Source organism: Papaver somniferum, chromosome 2 (genome assembly GCF_003573695.1).
Source record: "Papaver somniferum cultivar HN1 chromosome 2, ASM357369v1, whole genome shotgun sequence".
In the NCBI taxonomy this organism is placed as follows: domain Eukaryota; kingdom Viridiplantae; phylum Streptophyta; class Magnoliopsida; order Ranunculales; family Papaveraceae; genus Papaver; species Papaver somniferum.
Window position 1 is genome coordinate 32,183,721 of NC_039359.1, and position 20,173 is coordinate 32,203,893.

The window sequence follows — 20,173 nt, forward strand, 5'->3', positions numbered from 1 at the left end:
GGAAGAAGTAATGGATAGTAATGTTGATGCTATTGAAGCTCTGTTGCTAAATGGATTGAAGCTATTGATTAGATGTTTGTGTAGGATTGTGCAGGGAAAAGATGGCCTGAACTTGGCCCGAGAGATGCCCAGAAAATAAACAGAACTCTGTCGGATTTTCATGCCGGCGAGTCAACTCAGTGATGCCAACGATCCAACTCAGCTGAGTAAGACCAGTTAGCCGAGTAAGATGCTGACTAGAAAGCTGACTCTCTCCTCCCTTGACCCCATTGACCGTTAGAGACTGCTAGTATGACTGTTAACTTTAACAGAGCCGTGACGGAATATTCCGTCTACGGAGAAGCATCTCAGGTTGCCGACAGTGACATTTCAGGTGAGTTCTCGGCCGGATTCCGGTAATACCAGTAATATTCCGACGAACCAATTTGTGGAGAATTTTGTGAGGATTTTTCTCATGGGTATGAAGACATATATTTGGAGTTGGATGAAGGGTTGTTCTTGGATTTGGAAAGAATATGGAAGGAGTTGAGAAAGACTTGGATTTGGAAGTTGAGCTACTACGGTAAAGGGATTCTATTCCTTGGAGGATTTGAAGAGCATTGAAGTCTATAAATAGAGAAGTTATCTATACTTTTCTAGACACTTTTACATACCTCTACACACACATCACTTCTCTTTTCTTTATTCTTTGTGTGTGAAATTCTTAGCATGAGTAGCTAATTCTATTATTGATTGAGGATGAATTCCTAGTTCTTGACATGTTTTGAGTTTTTGTTTTAAAATCTACCTTGAAGTTTTTCACATGATTATCGTTTGTTTTTACTAATAGGAATGTTTATATATTCATGGTTGTTTGATAGATTATTTAGAGTGCACGCTGAATTTATTTGTTAACTCAACCTAAAGCTAGTAGAAGTTAGGGAATACGTAATCGTTCTCGACACTTTACACAAGTAGAAAACACGAGACCTTACAGAGGGATTACGTGGAGCAATTATGTGTGAAAACAACGCTAGAAAGTGGACCGAGCGAACCGAGTTTAACTACTAGTACTAAACCTAAATTCATAAATCTTAATGCGTTCGGGGGAATTACATCTTATAAGCGAACCTCAAGGTGGTTCTTCTGAATAGAATCTGATAACTAAGCGGACCTGTTACTCAGTGAAACAAGGAATTTTGGGGTTAGCTAAGCGAACCTGCTATCCCACGGTTGGTGATAATATATGACTAATAAAAAGTGGAAAAGAACGTAACTTGACTCATTGTTTTGCAACGAAGAAGGATTCTTTGGTCTTGTCTCTCTTATTGATTTTATTTTATCTTTAATTGCTTTGTTTATTTATTTTTCTTTATAAAATCTAAAACCAAAACCCCCCTTTGTGACTTTATAATACAATTAAAACCTCTTGCTCCTCGTGAGAACGAACTTGACTACCCTATATTACTTGTTAATTAGGTAGTAAAATATTAATTAATTTGTTGTGGTTACGACACACATCATATAGCAATCGCCGGCATGCTTTTCCATTACATCAAATCTTCAAGTCGAACCAAATATCCGAAAATAACGCTCAAGCTTGATATTCAAAAAGCGTATGATTCACTTGACCGGGGCTTTATCAAACGCTCTTTCACCATGCTAGGCTTTCCACTAATTTTTGTGGATTGCATCATGCTCTGCATCTCCACGGTGACCTACTCAGTCAACATCAACGGGACACCGCACGGATACATTATCCCCACTAGAGGGAAAAGGCAGGGGGACCCCCTCTCTTCTTATATCTTTATCATCTGCGCAGAAATCTTGTCGACAAATTTGGGAAATTTAGAAATGCAAAAAAAGATAGAAGGCCTCCGCATTTCACAAAGAGTTCCCCCAATCCTACATCTCATGTGTGCGGACGACCTTCTAATAACTTGTAAAGCAACAACAGAAGGCACAAATCATCTTAAGAGACTGTTCCACGCTTATAGCACCTCAGCAGGCCAACATATCAACACTTCAAAATCAACGATAATTCACCACCCGAAGCTTGATCCACAACAAATAAACGATCTCCAGCAAATTTTTGGTATGCCAACAACCACAACCCCATCTACCTACCTAGGAGTGCAATTTAAGCAAGGAAGAATATCACAACATATTTTTGCACCCCTCCTTCAGCGACTTGCTCGCAAGGAAAAAGGATGGATGACCAAATGCCTGATACAGGTAGGAAGACTGGTTCTCATAAAACATTCACTTACACTTACAGCCAACCATATCATGCAAACACAGATGCTCCCAGAACATATCCACAACAAAATGGACCGCATCACAAGAAATTTATTCTAGGAACATGACTCAACCGTCAGGAAGCTGCACCCAATAGGATTTGACAAGCTCATCCAACCTAAATCAAAAGGAGGTTTGGGAATTCGCAGCAGCAAAGAGCATAACAAGACTCTCCTCGTGAAGAGAATTTGGAACATCCATGAGAAACCTGTACTGGAATAGTACGATTAGCAATCGGAATACTGAACTGAATTTGAAAGAATAAAGGAAAAATGGTAATAATCTGCCGAAGTAGCCTCAGAACAATTTATTGATATCTTCTTAACGGTTACAAAACAGTTTCTCAAGCTAATAAAGAAGAAGGAAGAAGATAACCAGATCGGATTGAGCTAATCCAAGTGTGACACCTGTCCCCATCTTTGACTAATCCGACTGAGACACATGCTACTGAATTATTAGCCACTAACTAATTACTGAGTACAACCAGTGCATTGATCAGGGCAGACCACAGTTCAAGAATAGTCATATGCAGGTATATGACAAATACCCTCCCCATCACCAAATACTTGTCCTCAAGGATTGAACTTTAGAAAATGGCTCTTGATGTTGCCAGCATCCTCCCAAGTGGCATCTGCCACTGAGGCATTGGTCCAGTGAATAAGTAGTTAAGGAACTGAAACACCATTTCTGACAATAACTCTGGAATCCAGTGCAACTGCAGGGATGACAAGCACATGACCTTCACTGTTGATGACTGGTAGAGTTGGGGAGATGATATGTTGAGCACCAATCTGTTCCTTGAGTTGAGAGACATGAAAAACAGGGTGTATTCTTGCTTCAGCAGGTCACAACAATTTGTAGGCTACATTGCCAATTTTCTGAAGGACAGTGAAAGGCCCATAATATTTGGCTGCAAGCTTTAAATTTCTTCTCAATGCTAAGGAGGCTTGTCTGTAAGGTTGGAGCTTTAAGTAAAATCTATCACCAACAACAAAACTTCTATCCACTCTAGTCTTGTCTGCATAGAGCTTCATTCTCTCTTGGGATTTGTGGAGTGAGTCTTTCAGTAAATCCAACATAGCAGTTCTTTGTTTCAAGTAGTCTTCAACAACAACAACAGAAGTGGTGGAAATAAAAGTAAAGTCTACGTGAGGAGGATTGTAACCATAAAGAGCTATAAATGGGCTTACCTTGAGACTGGTGTGGTAATTGGTGTTGTACCAATATTCTGCAAGAGGTAGCCAATGATGCCACTTCTTTGGCTGGTGTCCACACATGCATCTGAGATAATTATCCAAACATTGATTCACTCTCTTAGTCTGGCCATCCGTTTGTGGATGGTAAGCAGTGCTGAGGTGCAATTGTGTACCAAGAGCCTTGAATAAATCTTACCAAAAGTGGCTGGTGAAGACCTTGTCTCTGTGAAACACAATGGATGCAGGCAATCCATGGAGTTTGTAAACTTGAGCAATGAACTCCCTTTCCACAGAAGAAGCAGTGTAAGGATGATGCAAGCCAATGAAATGTGCATATTTTGTTAGTCTGTCCACCACCACTAAGATAACTGACTTCCTATCACTCATTGGAAGTCCCTCTATAAGTCCATAGAGATGTGCTGCCAAATATGGTCAGGGATTGGCAAGGGTTGCAACAAGCCAGCTGGGAAATTGTGGTCACCTTTATTTCTTTGGCAGACATCACAAGCTGAGACAAACTGTAGTATTTCCTTCTTTATTGTAGGCCAAAAGAATGTGGATTTAGATCTCATATAAGTAGCTTGAATTCCAGAATGGCCACCAACTGCAGAAGAGTGAATGCAGTCCAAAATCTTGGTCTTAACATCTGATGAGGAGCCAACATAGATTATTGACTTGAATCTCAAAACACCATCAGTGTATGAGCAGTTGGGAAGAGTAGCTGGATGGAGTGCAAGTTGTGCAACGAGAGCCTGTGCATGTGCATCAGAAGAGTAACCATCAACAATTTCCTGAGACCAAGCTGGTTTTGAAATAGATATACCCTGGCAAGTACCACTCTCATGAGGTCTTCTAGAAAGTGCATCAGCAACAGTATTGTCAGAGCCTTTTTTTATATCTAATTTCATAATCAAACCCCATAAGCTTCATCAACCATTTATGTTGTAAGTTAGAAGAGATTCTCTGTTTTAAAAAATATTTGATGCTCTGGTGGTCAGTTTGAATAATGAAGTGGTCGCCTTGGAGGTAATGTCTCCATCTGGTGACAGCTTGAATAATAGAGAGCAGTTCCTTTTCATAAGTAGACATAACAGCTGCTTTTGGTCCCAGAGGTTTACTGTAGAAAGCTAGTGGTTTTCCCTCTTGTAGCATAACAACACCAATACCAATATCACAAGCATCAGTTTCAACAACAAATGACTTATTGAAATTTGATAAAGCTAATATAGGAGTAGAGGACATGGCTTCCTTGAGTTGTTGAAAGGCTGATGTGGCTGCAAGGGACCAAAGGAAAGCATTTTTCTTGAGTAAGTCAGTGAGTGGTATGCTAATGAGGACATAATTTTTTACAAATTTCCTGTAATAGCCAGTTAGGCCCAAGAATCCTCTGAGTTCTTTGAGTGTATGTGGAATTGGCCAATTGATCATAGCAGAAATTTTTGCAGGGTCAGCTTTAACCTCTTCAGCAGTAATGATATGTCCCAAATACTCCAACTCAAGTTGGCTAAAACATTGCTTGAAAAAGTTGGCAAATAACCGATGTTTTCTCAATATTTTTAGTGTAAGTTGCAAGTGTAAAAGATGCTCCTCCAAGGAAGAACTATATACAAGGATATCATCAAAGAACACCAAGATGAATTTCCTTAAGTGATCTTAAAAGATATCATTTATAAGAGCTTGGAAGGTAGCAGGTGCATTGGTAAGTCCAAATGGCATCACCTTGAATTCAAAGTGTCCATGATGAGTTTTGAATGCAGTCTTGTAAATGTCAGCAGAAGTTACTCTTATTTGGTGATATCCAGCTCTTAAATCAATCTTTGAAAAAAAATTCTTGAAATGTAATTCATCAAGCAACTCCTCTATAATTGGAATTGGAAATTTATCCTTGACCGTGATGTTGCTAAGCTTCCTATAGTCAACACAAAACCTCCATATGTTGTCCTTCTTTTTGACCAAAAGTATGGGAGCAACAAAAGGACTGTGACTTGCTTGAATGATACCAGACTGAAGCATATCTTGAACTAGTTGTTCCACCACTGACTTCTGAATGTAGGGACACTTATAAGGTCTCATGTTAACATGTTCAAAATTTGGCTTAAGTGGAATTGAGTGGTATAGGTTTCTCTGAGGTGGAAGGGATTTTGGCTCAGAAAAAACATCAGAATAGTGATTAAGTAATTCTGAAATTGGAGGTGGGGGAGGAGTAGGTGTTGGTGAAGTGGAGATGGAAAAAAGTTGGCCAATCAGGCCATGAGTGTGTTTTCTGAAGAATCTTGTAGTTGCATAGCCACTCATCGTGCTGCAAGAAGCTTTATCTTGAGTACCAGTAAGTGTAATTTTCTTCTCATTATGTTTAAAAGAAATACTCAACTTGGAAAAATTAAAAATCACATCACCTAATTGCTTCAGCCAATCACCTCCCAAAACCAAATCACATCCACCAAGTGGTAAAAGTCTTAAACTCCCAGAAAACTTGTGGTTGTGCATAGACCAATTTAAGTTTGAGCATATATCACAATTATCCACAGTGACTAACATGCTAGGAGTTGGCTCAATGGAACAATTGAGTTTCCTAGCAATGTCACTATCAATGAAACTATGTGTGCTTCATGTATCTATAAGCACAGATATAGCTTTCTTGTTAATAAGACCAGGAATTCTAATAGTCTCACCATAATTATTACCTGTCAATGCATGAAGGGAAATTTCCATGTCACTCTCCATAGGTGAGTTCTCTTCTTCAGGGTGAGTAGCTGCTTCAGATTCCAGAGAACTGTCTTCACTCTCAGTTCCAATCATCAAACACAGATGTTGTTGTTTACATATATGACCCCTTTTGTAAACTTCATCACAATTATAACACAGACCTCTGGCTTTTCGAGCTTGCACCTGGTCAGGGGTGAGTATTTTAATATGAAGAGATGTGTTATGTTTTGGTAATATGTTTGAAGTGGATGAAGTTGATTGAGTGGAAGAAACTGGTGTAATAAGGGGGTTGTGGAGTAAAATGTCCAGTGGTTGAAAAAGAAGTGGAATATGCTCTTGGAGCAGGTTTGACAGACATTTGTTGGAGAGCTAGTGTTTTCTCTTGCATTCTATCTAGAGAAAAAGCAGTTAACAGTATTGTAGGACCAAACATAAATACTGGCTCTCTTAATTCTTCTTTCAACCCACCAATAAAACTGCTAATGAAATATTCCTCTGTGAAGATATTGTGTTTACTTAACAATAGTACCTTCAGATGTTCAAATTCCTCAAAATAAGCATCCATAGTTGTAAGTTGAGACAATTTATTGAACAGACCCACAATGTTTTCGTGAGCAGGATTTTCAAAACAAAGACAAACATTACTATTTAAGTCTTGCCAAGAGATATGAGGTCTATTTAATCGAAAATTCTCAAACCATTTAGCTGCCTTGCCATCAAAATGCATTGCAACTATTCTAGCTTTGTTAAATTCAGGAATCTCATCATCTGAAAGAAATACTCACATTTATTAAGCCATCCTTTTGGATTATCGCCATTGAAACGTGGGAAATCCATCTTTGGAAGACGATGATGATTGTAATCACGCCTCCCCTGAATGATTGTGAAATGAATTCCCAACTTGTAGATTGTGTCCCTGAGCTCCACTATGATCACCCTGGTGGAAATTCGTTATAGACAAGAGCTCCTCCATCTGAGGTCTCATCATCGATTTGATTGACAACATATGTGAATCGAGGCCAGCTTTCAGTTTGATTTCGAATTCATCTTTGGTAAGTACCAACTCGAGCTGGAGATTGATATTATCAATCTGAAGTTGTAGTTTATTAGTTGTATCAGTTAGCTCTTTACAAGTTTGAGCAACCATGGTGGAAAAAAATAATAATTTGAGCTAAATTTGATGCGTGGGTATGAAAGAACAGCTTTGAATACCAATTATACTGGACTAGTACGATTAGCAATCGGAATACTGAACTGAATTTGAAAGAATAATGGAAAAATGGTAACAATCTGCCGAAGAAGCCTCATAACAATTCATTAATATCTTCTTAACGATTACAAAAAAGTTTCTCAAGCTAATAAAGAAGAAGGAAGAAGATAACCGGATCGGATTGAGCTAATACAAGTGTGACACCTGTCCCTATCTTTGACTAATCCGACTGAGACACATGCTACTGAATTATTAGCCACTAACTAATTATTGAGTACAACCAGTGCATTGATCAGGGAAGACCACAGTTCAAGAATAGTCATTTGCAGGTATATGACAAAACCAAACTCGGTGGTGGCCTTGCTGTACAACGAGAAATACCTTAAACAACAACCCATCCTTCAAAATATCCCCCTCCCTCCTCTTCCATAAGCCTCCAATGGAGACAACTGGCTTCCCTCATACCCACCTTTAAAAAACACATCTTCCACCAAATAGGAAACGACTCAAGTACCCCGATCCAAGCAAACTGGATCCCGCATATCGAAAACAACATCGACCCTTCTCAATGCTACCCCATACAATCAGTTGCCGATATCATCGACCCTTCAACCAGGTCTTGGAACCATGACAAACTGAATATCCTTCCCCCACTCATAATACAAAGAATCGTCAACCTTCACCTCCCACAAGAGAACCTACCAGATAAAATAACTTGGCCTCTCACAAAATCAGGGAAATACATTACGGCTTCGGGATACAAATGTCTAACAAACACTTTAGATATGCAGCAACACCAACCACTACCACCATCCAACTACCTCTGAACATTACCCTGTCCACCAAAAGTACAACTTTTCTTGTGGAAAACACTTAACGAGGGGTTACCAACCCTCAAAATCCTTAACCAGATTCACCTTACCAACTTAAACATTTGTCCCTAATGCAAGTCAGATCCTGAAACAACATTACACATCCTTCTTCATTGTCCGATCGCTATGGATGCATGAAACCTCCTACTCACCCGATTATCCACTTCAGAGAACACATTCCAACGCATTTTGATAGCCGTAAACCGTCAAACAACTATAGCCCAACTCATTCAGACAAAAAATCGAAATGAAGCCACTACAACTTTTTGCTTTCTATTCTGGTCTATTTGGTTAGCCAGAAATGATGTGGTGTACAACCAAAAGCAACCAAACCCAACAAACATAATGCAGATGACTATCAAACTTCAGCAAGAGTATACATGGGCTCAAAACAAACTCCCACCGGTACTACTAGGCATGAACCTATCTACAAACCCTGCGCATAGGATCCCATGCTCAACCACAATTTTAGTGGGTTGGATCAAACCTCAAGCAGACTGGATCCAAATCAACACGGATGAAGCAACTAGAGGTCATCCGGGTTTTGCAAGAGCGGGTATCATCTGTAGAAACGATAAAGCTATCACAATCTTAGCTACCGAACAACCTCTCAGGATAACAACCGCCCTCACCGCCGAAACTTGGGCCATGCTTATCTCGACAAGAATGGCTACAGATCGAGAATGGCCAAAGGTACAATTCGAAACGGATTCAGAAAACCTCCTGTGTTTTTTAAACTCAACAACAGAGCCACCTTGGTACTTAATCAATATGATAGCAGAAATCAAAACTAGAATGGCCCAAATTCTACGTTGCACCATAAACCACAATAACAGGGAAGGGAATCAGGCGACAAATGATCTAGCAAACAAAGCGGCGGATGACAGCGCTTCAGCAAACCTATCAACAATCATCTGGGATCATATAACACCACTATGCATTAGTCTTATTGTAATGGCAGACTCTATAGGTACAAAGTACCCCCGTGTAATTTCATCCTAATCTTAATAAAACTTATGCTTCAAAAAAAAAAACACAACAACTGGGATACAAACTGGTGGAGTCCCTGGTGATCAAGATCAACTTTGAGAGATTATATGACTTGTTTTGGGCTGAACTCGCAAAATAAAGTTTGCCAACCAGTTTGTTAGGCATAATATGTGCCCATTTAAGCTATTACCCTCAGACCCTCGTTCGACTAAGTTTTATGGGCTAGATTAGCTAAAAAACGTTGCATAATAAAAAAAAACGTTGTCTATTTTTTAACACTACTTCTCTCTCTAGATTAACATGTGCATCACCATAGGATTTATGAGGTTACTCTAACTGCCAATCCAGAGGTTAGATTAGAAGACCATAGGACTTGCAAAATATAATGGAATTCTTACTTCAAGTAAAAAGGTAAAAAGGGAATAAAATAAAATAAAAAAAAAGGTAAAAAAGGTAAACAAAAAAGGATTCCTTGTTACTCATGTACTATACGAGAAAAACAGGTCATACCATCGAATTTGTCTCACGTCAGTAATTTAAGAAATTCTAGTCTGTTTCTTTTTTTCTTCCTCGAGGTTTTTTTCTCTTTCTTACTCTTCTCGTCTCATCACCACACCCCTCGTCTCTCTTCCCTAAACCTTTATATAATATTTATTTCATCCCCCAAATCGATCAAAACCATCGGTAATCAAATCCCCATCCACTCTCTCCCTGTGATCAAGTTGGGTTACGGGTTATTCACATTGGTGATTGCTGAGGAAAAGATTGTAAGTTGTTACTTATCTCTATCTTTTTATTTTCCTTGATTTTTACTGCTTTTTCTTTTATCTACGAATTAATTCAATGTGTTCTTAGTATAATTAGGGTTTTTTAATTATCCTATCTCGTCGCTCACTCTCTTTGAACAAGCTGTAACAATCGCGAGTTTTTTTTTTAGGGTTTTAGTTAGTACTTTTTTTGTTTTGAGTTTCTTTATTTCCAAGTTTAACTGGTTAGCCTAGACTGTAGCCTTACTGATTTTGAGCTCTTTTTATATATGATGGTGTAGATTTCTGAATTTAGTATGGTTTCTCTTTTTGTTAAGGTTATGATGAAAGTGTTTTATGTTGGACATGATTATTGTTCTTTTAAGGTTACTAATATGCATTAGATAACATGTTAAGTCCAGTTTGGAGATGCGTTGGGGTTTTCGGGAATTTAGTGTTAAAATTTACGTCTTATGATAGTGGTGCTCTTGTATTTTTTGTTTTTTGTTTTTTTGGTATGGAGCTGAGGAAGATGAGCTTTTCCTATTGGACTTTGTTTTGTTATGTTTTGACTTTCGTGTTGTGTTGTAAAACCTAATATATGTAAGTTTACCATTGCTCTCTGCTCTCTGCTGATAGAATATGTGTTTTCAGATCTATAGATATAGTGCATTGGTACACGGCTTTTAAAACAGCACGCTAAAATGGCTAATATCGGTATAAGTGGTATACTGGAAAAGGTGAGTGCCGAATGTTATACGAGAAAGCTGTCCCACTTGATGTTTTTTGTAAATAAACATCTTTACTTTGTGTTAGGGTCCTAAGGTAATTGTTCACTTGCAGATGACCGGCAAAGATAAGGATTTCAGATATATGGCAACTTCTGATTTGTTGAATGAGTTGTCTAAAGACGGATTTAAAGCGGATCATGATCTAGAGTTAAAGATTTCGATGACCGTTCTGCAGCAGCTTGATGATCAATCTGGCGATGTTTCTGGATTAGCTGTGAAATGGTTCGTCTCTTGTTAGTTTGTTTGCTTTATACTATCCTAGTAGATCATCTATTCTACTTTCTGTTGGTGTCCCTAATCGGTTGTCAAACATATCCTTTGAATTTCGATCTTCTTGGAAATGTTTGTTGGTTCACCTTTTTTGACTTTGGTACTTGTTACCGGTTGTCTTTCCTGAACCAATTGTTCCAGGCACTTCAGTTGATAAATTTTTTCTTTTCTTTCTGCAGTCTAGCTCCATTGGTGAAGAAGGTCAGTGAGGGAGCGGTATTGGAAATGACTGAGAAGCTGTGTGATAAATTATTGAACGGGAAAGATCAGCATCGGGACACTGCTAGTATAGCCATGAAGACAATAGTTTCAGAAATCACTTCGACAATTGTTGCACAACGGATTCTTGTATCTCTTTCGCCACAACTAGTTAAGGGAATAACTGCTGATGTAAGTTTTGATTGATCATTTTTGGCGATCATTTTTGGCGTACTTAGTTTTCTTTATTTTTAAACTTGTGTGGATTTGTTCTCGGGTTCATATTTTCATAGTTTCGTGTTCCTTCGCTACTGTTTTCCTTTTCATACTAAAAAATAAGAGTTTTTTTTTTAATAGAAAATCACGATTCCGCAAATTTCTAATCTAGGTTGTTGCGTGTTTCCAGGGTATGACCACAGAGATCAGGTGTGAGTGCCTCGATATTCTCTGTGATGTTCTACACAGATTTGGGAATCTTATGACAGCTGACCATGGGTTGCTGCTTAATTCACTCTTATCGCAACTGAGTTCCAATCAAGCCAGTGTCAGGAAGAAGGCCATTTCATGCATTGGTAGGCTGCATATCTTTTAATTTTGATATGGTATGTAACATTCATTTCCCGTAACTGATCTAACAACATCCTTTCTCTTCTAGCATCCCTTGCTTCAAGCTTGTCAGATGATTTGTTAGCAACGGCTACTGTAAAAGTAGTGCAGCTCTTGAAAAACAAAAGTCAAAAATCTGAAATGATTCGAACAAACATTCAGATGATTGGTGCTCTAAGGTAAGTCTGTGGTTACTTCTTACTGGGTTGCAAAATAATCAGGATTCAATGTTAATGCACTTGATTTTCTTTTGGGGTGTAAATGAACTAATAACCTGGTATGCCAGTCGATCTGTTGGATATCGTTTTGGACCACATCTTGGAGACACTGTTCCTGTGTTGATTAATTACTGCACAAGTGCATCAGAAAATGACGAAGAGCTGCGCGAATACAGTCTGCAGGTGCTTTTTGCTGCCATCTAATTAGTTTTTCCTCTACTCACTTTGTTTGCTGTTGCTATTTTACCATGTTCGTGATTATTCATGTTTGAAGTATTTTGTCTGCAGGCTCTGGAGAGTTTTCTCCTTCGATGCCCTAGGGATATATCACCATACTGTGATGAAATCTTACGTCTTACATTGGAGTATTTAAGTTATGATCCAAATTTCACTGATAACATGGAGGAAGACACTGATGATGAGAGTCACGAGGATGAAGAAGATGAGTATGTTTCTAGTCTTTTACTCTCATGTTTCTAGAACCTTCACTCCGGTGCTTGAAAAATGATTCTAGCTGTCGTGGTTAATTATTTGAACTTAATTGCAGTGAGGATGCAGACGAATATACAGATGATGAGGATATCAGTTGGAAGGTCCGAAGAGCAGCCGCGAAATGCTTATCAGCCATAATTGTTTCTCGCCCTGAAATGCTCTCTAAGCTGTATGGGGAGGTAATATATTAAAATAAAATTGTTAATATCAGTTCACTCGCATTAATCTCATTATGTTCGATATATTCTCACTTGCATTTGATATCGATTTCTTCATGTACTTTGGCCAACTTTATTTCCTGTTTATGATTTTGGAGAAGGCTGCTCTGCAATTTCATATAATTTTATAAACACATAATGGGCTGTAGTAGGAACTGAGAGTTTCTTAGTAGACGTCAAATGCATTAGAAAACAAGAACTGCGACTTTCTTTTTATAGATGTTAAATGCATTAGAGAATAAGAGCCATGGGGTCAGCAAAGATGACCTCCTTGATAAATTTATAGGTTGATACTCCCGAAATATATCATGCCCAAGGCTTGACGTCAACGTCAAATGCATTAGAAAACATTATAGATGTTAAATGCATTAGAGAATAAGAGCCATGGGGTCAGCAAAGATGGTTTCCTTGATAAATTTATAGGTTGATACTCCCGAAATATATCATGCCCGAGGCTTGATACAGCCGTAGATGACATGCCCGAGGCTTGATACAGCCGTAGATGACATATCTCTAGAGTTTTGGTATGTATGTTTGAATTGGATTTTTTGTGATTGAATTGTGCGTAAGGTGTTATTATGAATATGAAGTTACAACTTCTGATGCTTTACTACTGTGCAGGCATGCCCTAAGTTAATAGAAAGGTTCAAAGAAAGGGAAGAAAATGTCAAGGTAAGATTGTTAATGGGGTCAGAATGCCTCTATGATGTGTGTTTCATGGACTTGTTTGACCGTCTTTTTATTTTTTTATTTTTTACAGATGGATGTATTTAACACATTCATTGAGCTACTGCGTCAAACTGGAACTGTCACCAAGGGCCAAATTGAAATTAATGAATTGAGGCAAGTGTATTTATTTTGCTTGGAAGGATGGTTTCTGTTAAGTTTTATTCTTTTTGTATATCGGTTTGGTACTTAGACTGGATGTGATGATGGCATCTTCTTCTTGATTGGGATGGTTTTTCTTTTTATATTACAAGTTTTTGGGTGTCGGTTAAGGAGCGAGGTTCCTTAGGTTCAGTCTTTTATGCTGTCACATTTTAACACCATAACTAGGTGTTTGACATGTTGCATATATTGCATGATTGTGCTACAAAGAGTGTTTAGTAAAGATAGTGGTACCCGTGACACTACATTTAGTTTGTACTTGGGAGTAAGATAGTTTTATTTATTTTTTTGTGCCATGTTGGTACTATTCTGCTTAAATACGTTAGTCATGCTAAACCTTTTTTTTTCTGTTTCTGTTTGACAGTCCACGGTGGTTGCTGAAGCAAGAAGTCTCAAAAATTATTAAATCCATAAATAGGCAGCTTCGTGAAAAATCTGTCAAGACAAAGGTAAGAATAAGACTAATAATTGTGTTGTCAAACCATTTCCTTTCCATATCTTATCCCCCCCCTTTTTTTTCCTTATACAGGTTGGTGCATTTTCTGTTCTGAGAGAACTTGTAGTTGTCCTACCAGACTGCCTTGCTGACCATATTGGGACTCTTGTTTCTGGGATTGAAAAAGCACTAAGCGTAAGTTTCAGACCATGCCATATGGTTTTGTCGTAATTTCTTTACTTCTACTCTTATCTGCTTTTGCATATATTTATTCTTCTTTATCTGTTCCAGGAATCCTCAAACTTGAAGATTGAGGCTCTCATTTTCACAAGATTGGTTATGTCTTCACATTCACCGTCTGTTTTCCATCCTTACATCAAGGTAGATAGAGTTTATCTTATTTCCACCACAAGAATATTTTATTTTCCTCTCTTATCTCTTAATGAAAACTGAAGCACTTCAACAAGCTTTGTCTCTAAACTGTTATATTGGCCTTCAAATACTAATTGGGATCGGACAAGGTTTCCCAATAGCTATATGGGGAAATCCTCTAGTTGTCTTAAGGGGTAACTATTATATCATGTAGGGTTGGTACGGGAAGTGTATGTTTTCTATTTTATTCCTCTCTTCAAACGGTAATGAAGAGATATTCTTGGATCTTGAATTTTGATTGGTGTTTCAATTGATAATGCTTCAGGTCCTGTCTGCTCCTGTACTGTCTGCTGTTGGTGAGCGTTACTACAAAGTTACTGCTGAAGCATTAAGAGTGTGCGGGGAGCTTGTCCGAGTGGTGCGACCTAACGTTGCGGTGAGAATTGTTATATTTCATGAATTTTTTGATTTTCTGAATTTTATGTCTTCATCTATTTCACCTTTAACACCATCTTTTTCAGGGTGTTGGTTTTGATTATAAGCCATACGTTCATCCAATCTATAATGCAATTTTAACTCGTCTAGCTAACCAAGATCAAGATCAGGTTGGTATTATCCGGATACAACCACAATTTTTTTATGTCGTCTTTGAGCGCTTAACTATCTATGCTACCCAACCAAAAAGTTCCCTTTCTGATGTACTAAATTTCTTCTCACAGGAAGTTAAGGAGTGTGCTATTTCTTGCATGGGCCTCGTCATTTCAACATTTGGTGATAACCTCCAAGCAGAATTACCTGTATGCCTTCCTGTTCTTGTTGATCGGATGGGTAATGAGATAACTAGACTTACTGCGGTGAAGGTAAGTTAAGAACTTTAGAAGAGTTCCTTTTCTGTATTAAGCTGTTAAAGTTTCATCCAGGATTTGTTTATATGTGACTTTCGCTCTTTGTAGGCATTTGCTGTCATTGCTACATCTCCTCTCAAAATAAACCTATCATGCGTTCTGGACCATCTTATTGCTGAATTAACGGCATTCCTGCGAAAGGTGTGATCTCTGCTTCTTACCCATTGCTTAGAAAACTCGTTCTTTTATTGTCCTTGTCCTCTGAGAATTTTGCAGTATCTGACAATTAGAAGTTTTGTTTCCTTTTGTTTCCTTGTCAAAAAGGCTAACCGTGCATTGAGGCAAGCGACATTAGGGACACTGAATTCTCTACTTGTAGCATATGGTGATAAAATTGCATCTTCTGCCTACGAAGTTATAATTGCAGAACTTTCGGCTCTTATAAGGTTCCTTGGCTCTCTGACTCATTTAGGCATTTTTGTTTCAATTTTTTCCAAGATTCCAGTTATGTGGCAAATGGCAATCTTTTTGAGACCTTGCTTTTCATGTTACAGCGACTCAGACTTGCATATGACAGCTCTTGCATTGGTTCTCTGTTCTACGTTGATGACAGATAGAAAGTCAAGCCCCAATGTTGGTTTGACTGTTAGGAACAAAGTTCTTCCACAAGCTCTGACTTTAATCAGGAGTTCATTGTTGCAGGGGCATGCCTTGCAGGTAGTTCCCTCAACTTTATGATGTTACTTTATCCTGCATTTGTTGATCACTTCATGAAACACTTCCCTTTTGTTGTGCAGGCCCTGCAAAGTTTTTTTGCTGCCTTGGTCCATTCAGCAAACACAAGCTTTGATGCTTTACTAGAATCTCTTCTTTCAAGTGCCAAGCCATCTCCACAGTCTGGTGGCCTTGCAAAACAGGCTCTTTATTCAGTAGCTCAGTGTGTTGCTGTCCTCTGCCTTGCAGCTGGTGACCAGAAATGTGGATCTACAGTAGAAATGCTTACAAAAATATTAAAAGATGATTGCAGTACCAATTCTGTGAGATTTCATTGCCTGCTAATTGTTCAGTGTTGTTTTCTTTCACGGATAAGTTCCCTGATTTTTATGTTTAGAAGCCAAGTTCTGAGTTAGACTTTGGAACACAAATTAGTATACTCATACTAGGTACATTTATGAACCTTGTATTTTTTAATACTAGGTATACTCACCTAAGCACATGCTGTTATTCCCATGGAGATAGTGTTCAGGATTTCACTCCCTTGGATTTGTTGGTATGGTTGCCTTCGTTATAGCACATACTGTATTAGCTCATAAAGGATAGCTCTTTCAGATGTGGGGTTCAGGCTACTTTTTAGTACATAGCCTACCAGTTTGTTATCTTAAAGTAATTGTTCATGTTCTTATTAGGCTAAGCGGCACCTGGCATTGCTATGTTTGGGGGAAATTGGAAGAAGAAAAGATCTAAGCTCGCATGCAGGCATAGAGAATATCGTTATCGAGTCTTTTCAATCACCTTTTGAAGAGATAAAATCTGCTGCCTCCTATGCGCTGGGAAACATAGCTGTTGGAAATTTGTCCAAGTACTTGCCCTTTATTTTGGATCAGATTGATAACCAACAAAAGAAACAGTATTTACTACTTCACTCATTAAAGGAGGTAATTTGAAATGAACTTGAGTCTTTATAAAGGAATTAAATGCTTTCTTAGTGTTCAGGTTTATAATTTACAAGCTTGTTTAAATTCCACAGGTTATAGCCAGGCAGTCGGTAGATAAAGCTGGACGGTCTGAGTTTCAAGACACAAGTGTTGAGAAGATACTGAAGTTGCTCTTTAATCACTGTGAAAGTGAGGAAGAGGGAGTTAGGAATGTAGTGGCGGAGTGTCTTGGTAAAATTGCCTTGATTGAACCTACCAAACTTGTCCCTGCACTTAAGGTATTTTTGACTAAAACGAAAGTTGTCCAATGTGCTTTGGCTTGATCTTGACGACAATTGTCTTATAATGCATATTTAATTTGATGTAGGAACGAATAGCATGTCCAGCTGCTTTCACCAGGGCAACCGTTGTTATTGCTGTGAAGTACTCAATTGTTGAACGCCCAGAAAAGATAGATGAGATTATGTACCCTGAGATCTCCTCTTTCCTAATGCTTATTAAAGATCACGACAGGGTATTTGTTTACAATTGTTTTTCTTAAAATAAGTTGGAGTTAATTTTTTTGTTTTGGATTGTTGAATGGAATTTTTTGTGTTCCACGTTCTTAGTGGTTACTTTGTTAATCATATTGTTTAACCTGAATTGGTTGTACAGCATGTGAGACGTGCAGCCGTCCTGGCTTTGAGTACAGCAGCCCACAACAAGCCAAACCTGATTAAGGGTCTTCTTCCAGAGTTATTACCACTTCTCTATGACCAAACTGTTGTCAAGGTAAGTTACAGCCAACGGTCTGTGTATTTGTTTTTACATACTTTTACTGTCTAATTTTACTGTCTAATCAAGAGTTCTAAAGCATGAAACTAGATTAATGTCCTGAGAAACTGATTTGGTATTTGTGTTATCGGGTTTTTGTCAACATTCATGCTACCACATTGAGAAACTGCTTTAGAAAACTCCTAAAGACAAATTGTTACATTAAGATATTGCCAGTGGCGATAAATTGCAGTCACAAATATTATCTGAAGTTTTATTGCCGAGGTACAACTGGCAATCGTTTAGAAACATTCGATGAACTTGTTTGGATCTCCTTTGAATATTCAGATGGAAACTGCACTACTGCAGTCAAACTATACCGTATGATGCATCTTGGTTATCCCTCGTGACCCTTCTTTGAAATCCTGCATGGGTGCATGTCTTAATGCTTTTATTGTTTTTGATACAGAAAGAATTAATCAGGACTGTAGATCTTGGTCCTTTCAAGCACATTGTGGATGATGGGCTCGAGCTAAGGAAAGCAGCTTTTGAATGTGTTGACACATTGCTCGACAGTTGTCTCGATCAAGTGAATCCATCCTCATTCATTGTTCCATACCTTAAATCTGGTTTGGATGGTGAGTTTTTCTTACTGAAATTCTTCCAGTTGTTGGTTCCGTAATTAAACAAGGAAATATCATGAAATTGAAAAGTTTGAGCATCTAAGGTTTTGTTTTAGAATAGAGGTGATCACTATAAATTTTTTTTAACGGTTTCAACAAGCTCACCAGTGTCACGTAATCACATTAACCATGTTTAATTTGGAAAGTAATAAGATTTTCTTCTTAGTAGAACCTGTTGAAAACAATTGAATAATTTTAGTAATTTGCCTCTCATTTTCTGCTTTTTCTAGATCATTATGATGTCAAAATGCCTTGCCATCTTATACTCTCGAAGCTTGCAGACAAGTGTCCTGCTGCTGTTCTCGCAGGTTAGTAATACTTGTGAAGTATGATTTTTTTTTCTTTCACTGCCGTTGGTCTGACTATATCTATATTCAATTATTTTCTTATGTCTCCTGCGTGTTAACTTCATGTCTCAGTTTTGGATTCTTTGGTTGATCCTCTCCAAAAAACTATCAATTACAAGCCGAAGCTAGATGCTGTGAAGCAAGAAGTGGATCGAAACGAGGACATGATCAGGAGTGCTCTCCGAGCAATTTCTTCTTTGAGCCGCATAAGGTTTTACACTTCATATCATATACTTGCTATCCTTTATATTTTTACATTTCAATATCTAGCTAAATTCTTTAGAATTCATAATTATCAGATGTTGCATGGATTTCCATATAACCCAATAGAGTTCTCAGATTGAAAGGTTTTTTAAGAGTCTGACTATGGAGTTAAGCTCCAATCATACACAGGGCCTTATGAGCAGATTACTGTGTTTGTTCTTGCTTCTGTTTACTTGTTTCTAACAAGTGTTTTCTTTGATCTATTGCTTTTTTTTTTGCAGCGGAGGAGACTGCAGTCTTAAGTACAAGAGCCTTATGAGTGAGATAATGAGATCAACAGGGTTAAGCGACAAGTATAATACCATCCATAATGAGTAGATCCTGAAATCCTCTTCTGTTTTCTTGGATTGGATTTGTGCGTAAATGGTAAAATCAGTAAAAACGACGATAGACACTCTATAATCTTCATCACCGGTATACTACAGTTGGCGGGGCTGGTTCTGGCTTTTGGTAAAAGAAGGGTCTAATCTCTTCTTCATCGGCTCATTTTGTCTCTTATTTTTCAAGTATACGGTTTATATTCCTCACATGAGAGGAAAAATGAAAATAGTCAAAGTGCTTTTCAAGCAGACAACAGAAATCTCACATGATATTTTGCTTATATTTAGACAATTTTTGTAAATGGTTTGGTTATTTTGTACCTTCCATTTCACTGTTTTACAACATGGGGTTCGGTTAGCTATTATCATTCGAGTAATCAAGTTAGTTCCAACGTTCATGCCCATTTGCTTCAGTGGTTTGAATCTTTGTTCTTAAAATTTTGTTTTACGAAGGATGTAGAGTTGATAGTCCCTTACCACCACAGCAAATAGTACCGAGCAACTGTCGGTTGTGATCATCACTTTTTGTTTGCAGGTGCAATGAATTGTGGAGGTAATAGTTCATGCTCACCATTCCCCCAAGAGGATTGATACTCACCGGAATTACATAATGTGTGGCACAGTTCTCTGTTTTTTTCTGTTTTTTTCTCGATCCAAAGGATAATTTAGTTTACTGGTAGGTGATAAAACTCGGTTTTCTCTATAAAAAAAAGAAAGAGTGTTCCAAAGTCTGTTTAGAAATATTTTGAAATTTTGAATTTTGATTTGATGCTGCTCCATCATACTCCTAGCTGTCGTAGCTGTGAAGTGACAAAAGGTT

The 20,173-nt window shown here is 38.0% G+C and overlaps 1 protein-coding gene across 1 annotated transcript; it reads left to right on the forward strand.

Annotated features, from left to right (window-relative positions):
* Positions 1-9,824: 9,824 nt before the first annotated feature.
* Positions 9,825-19,766, forward strand: LOC113347297 (cullin-associated NEDD8-dissociated protein 1-like). Its single transcript, XM_026590920.1, has 29 exons — positions 9,825-10,018; positions 10,652-10,737; positions 10,841-11,010; positions 11,238-11,448; positions 11,663-11,828; positions 11,912-12,041; positions 12,149-12,263; positions 12,369-12,526; positions 12,628-12,751; positions 13,412-13,462; positions 13,551-13,633; positions 14,043-14,127; positions 14,208-14,309; positions 14,406-14,495; positions 14,812-14,922; positions 15,008-15,091; positions 15,206-15,346; positions 15,440-15,532; positions 15,656-15,777; positions 15,886-16,048; positions 16,129-16,368; positions 16,738-16,986; positions 17,079-17,264; positions 17,354-17,500; positions 17,641-17,757; positions 18,209-18,377; positions 18,653-18,730; positions 18,842-18,980; positions 19,255-19,766. Exons 2-29 carry the CDS (start codon positions 10,702-10,704, stop codon positions 19,349-19,351), a joined length of 3,657 nt encoding a protein of 1,218 aa, XP_026446705.1. The 5' UTR covers positions 9,825-10,018; positions 10,652-10,701; the 3' UTR covers positions 19,352-19,766.
* The last annotated feature ends 407 nt before the right edge of the window (positions 19,767-20,173 follow it).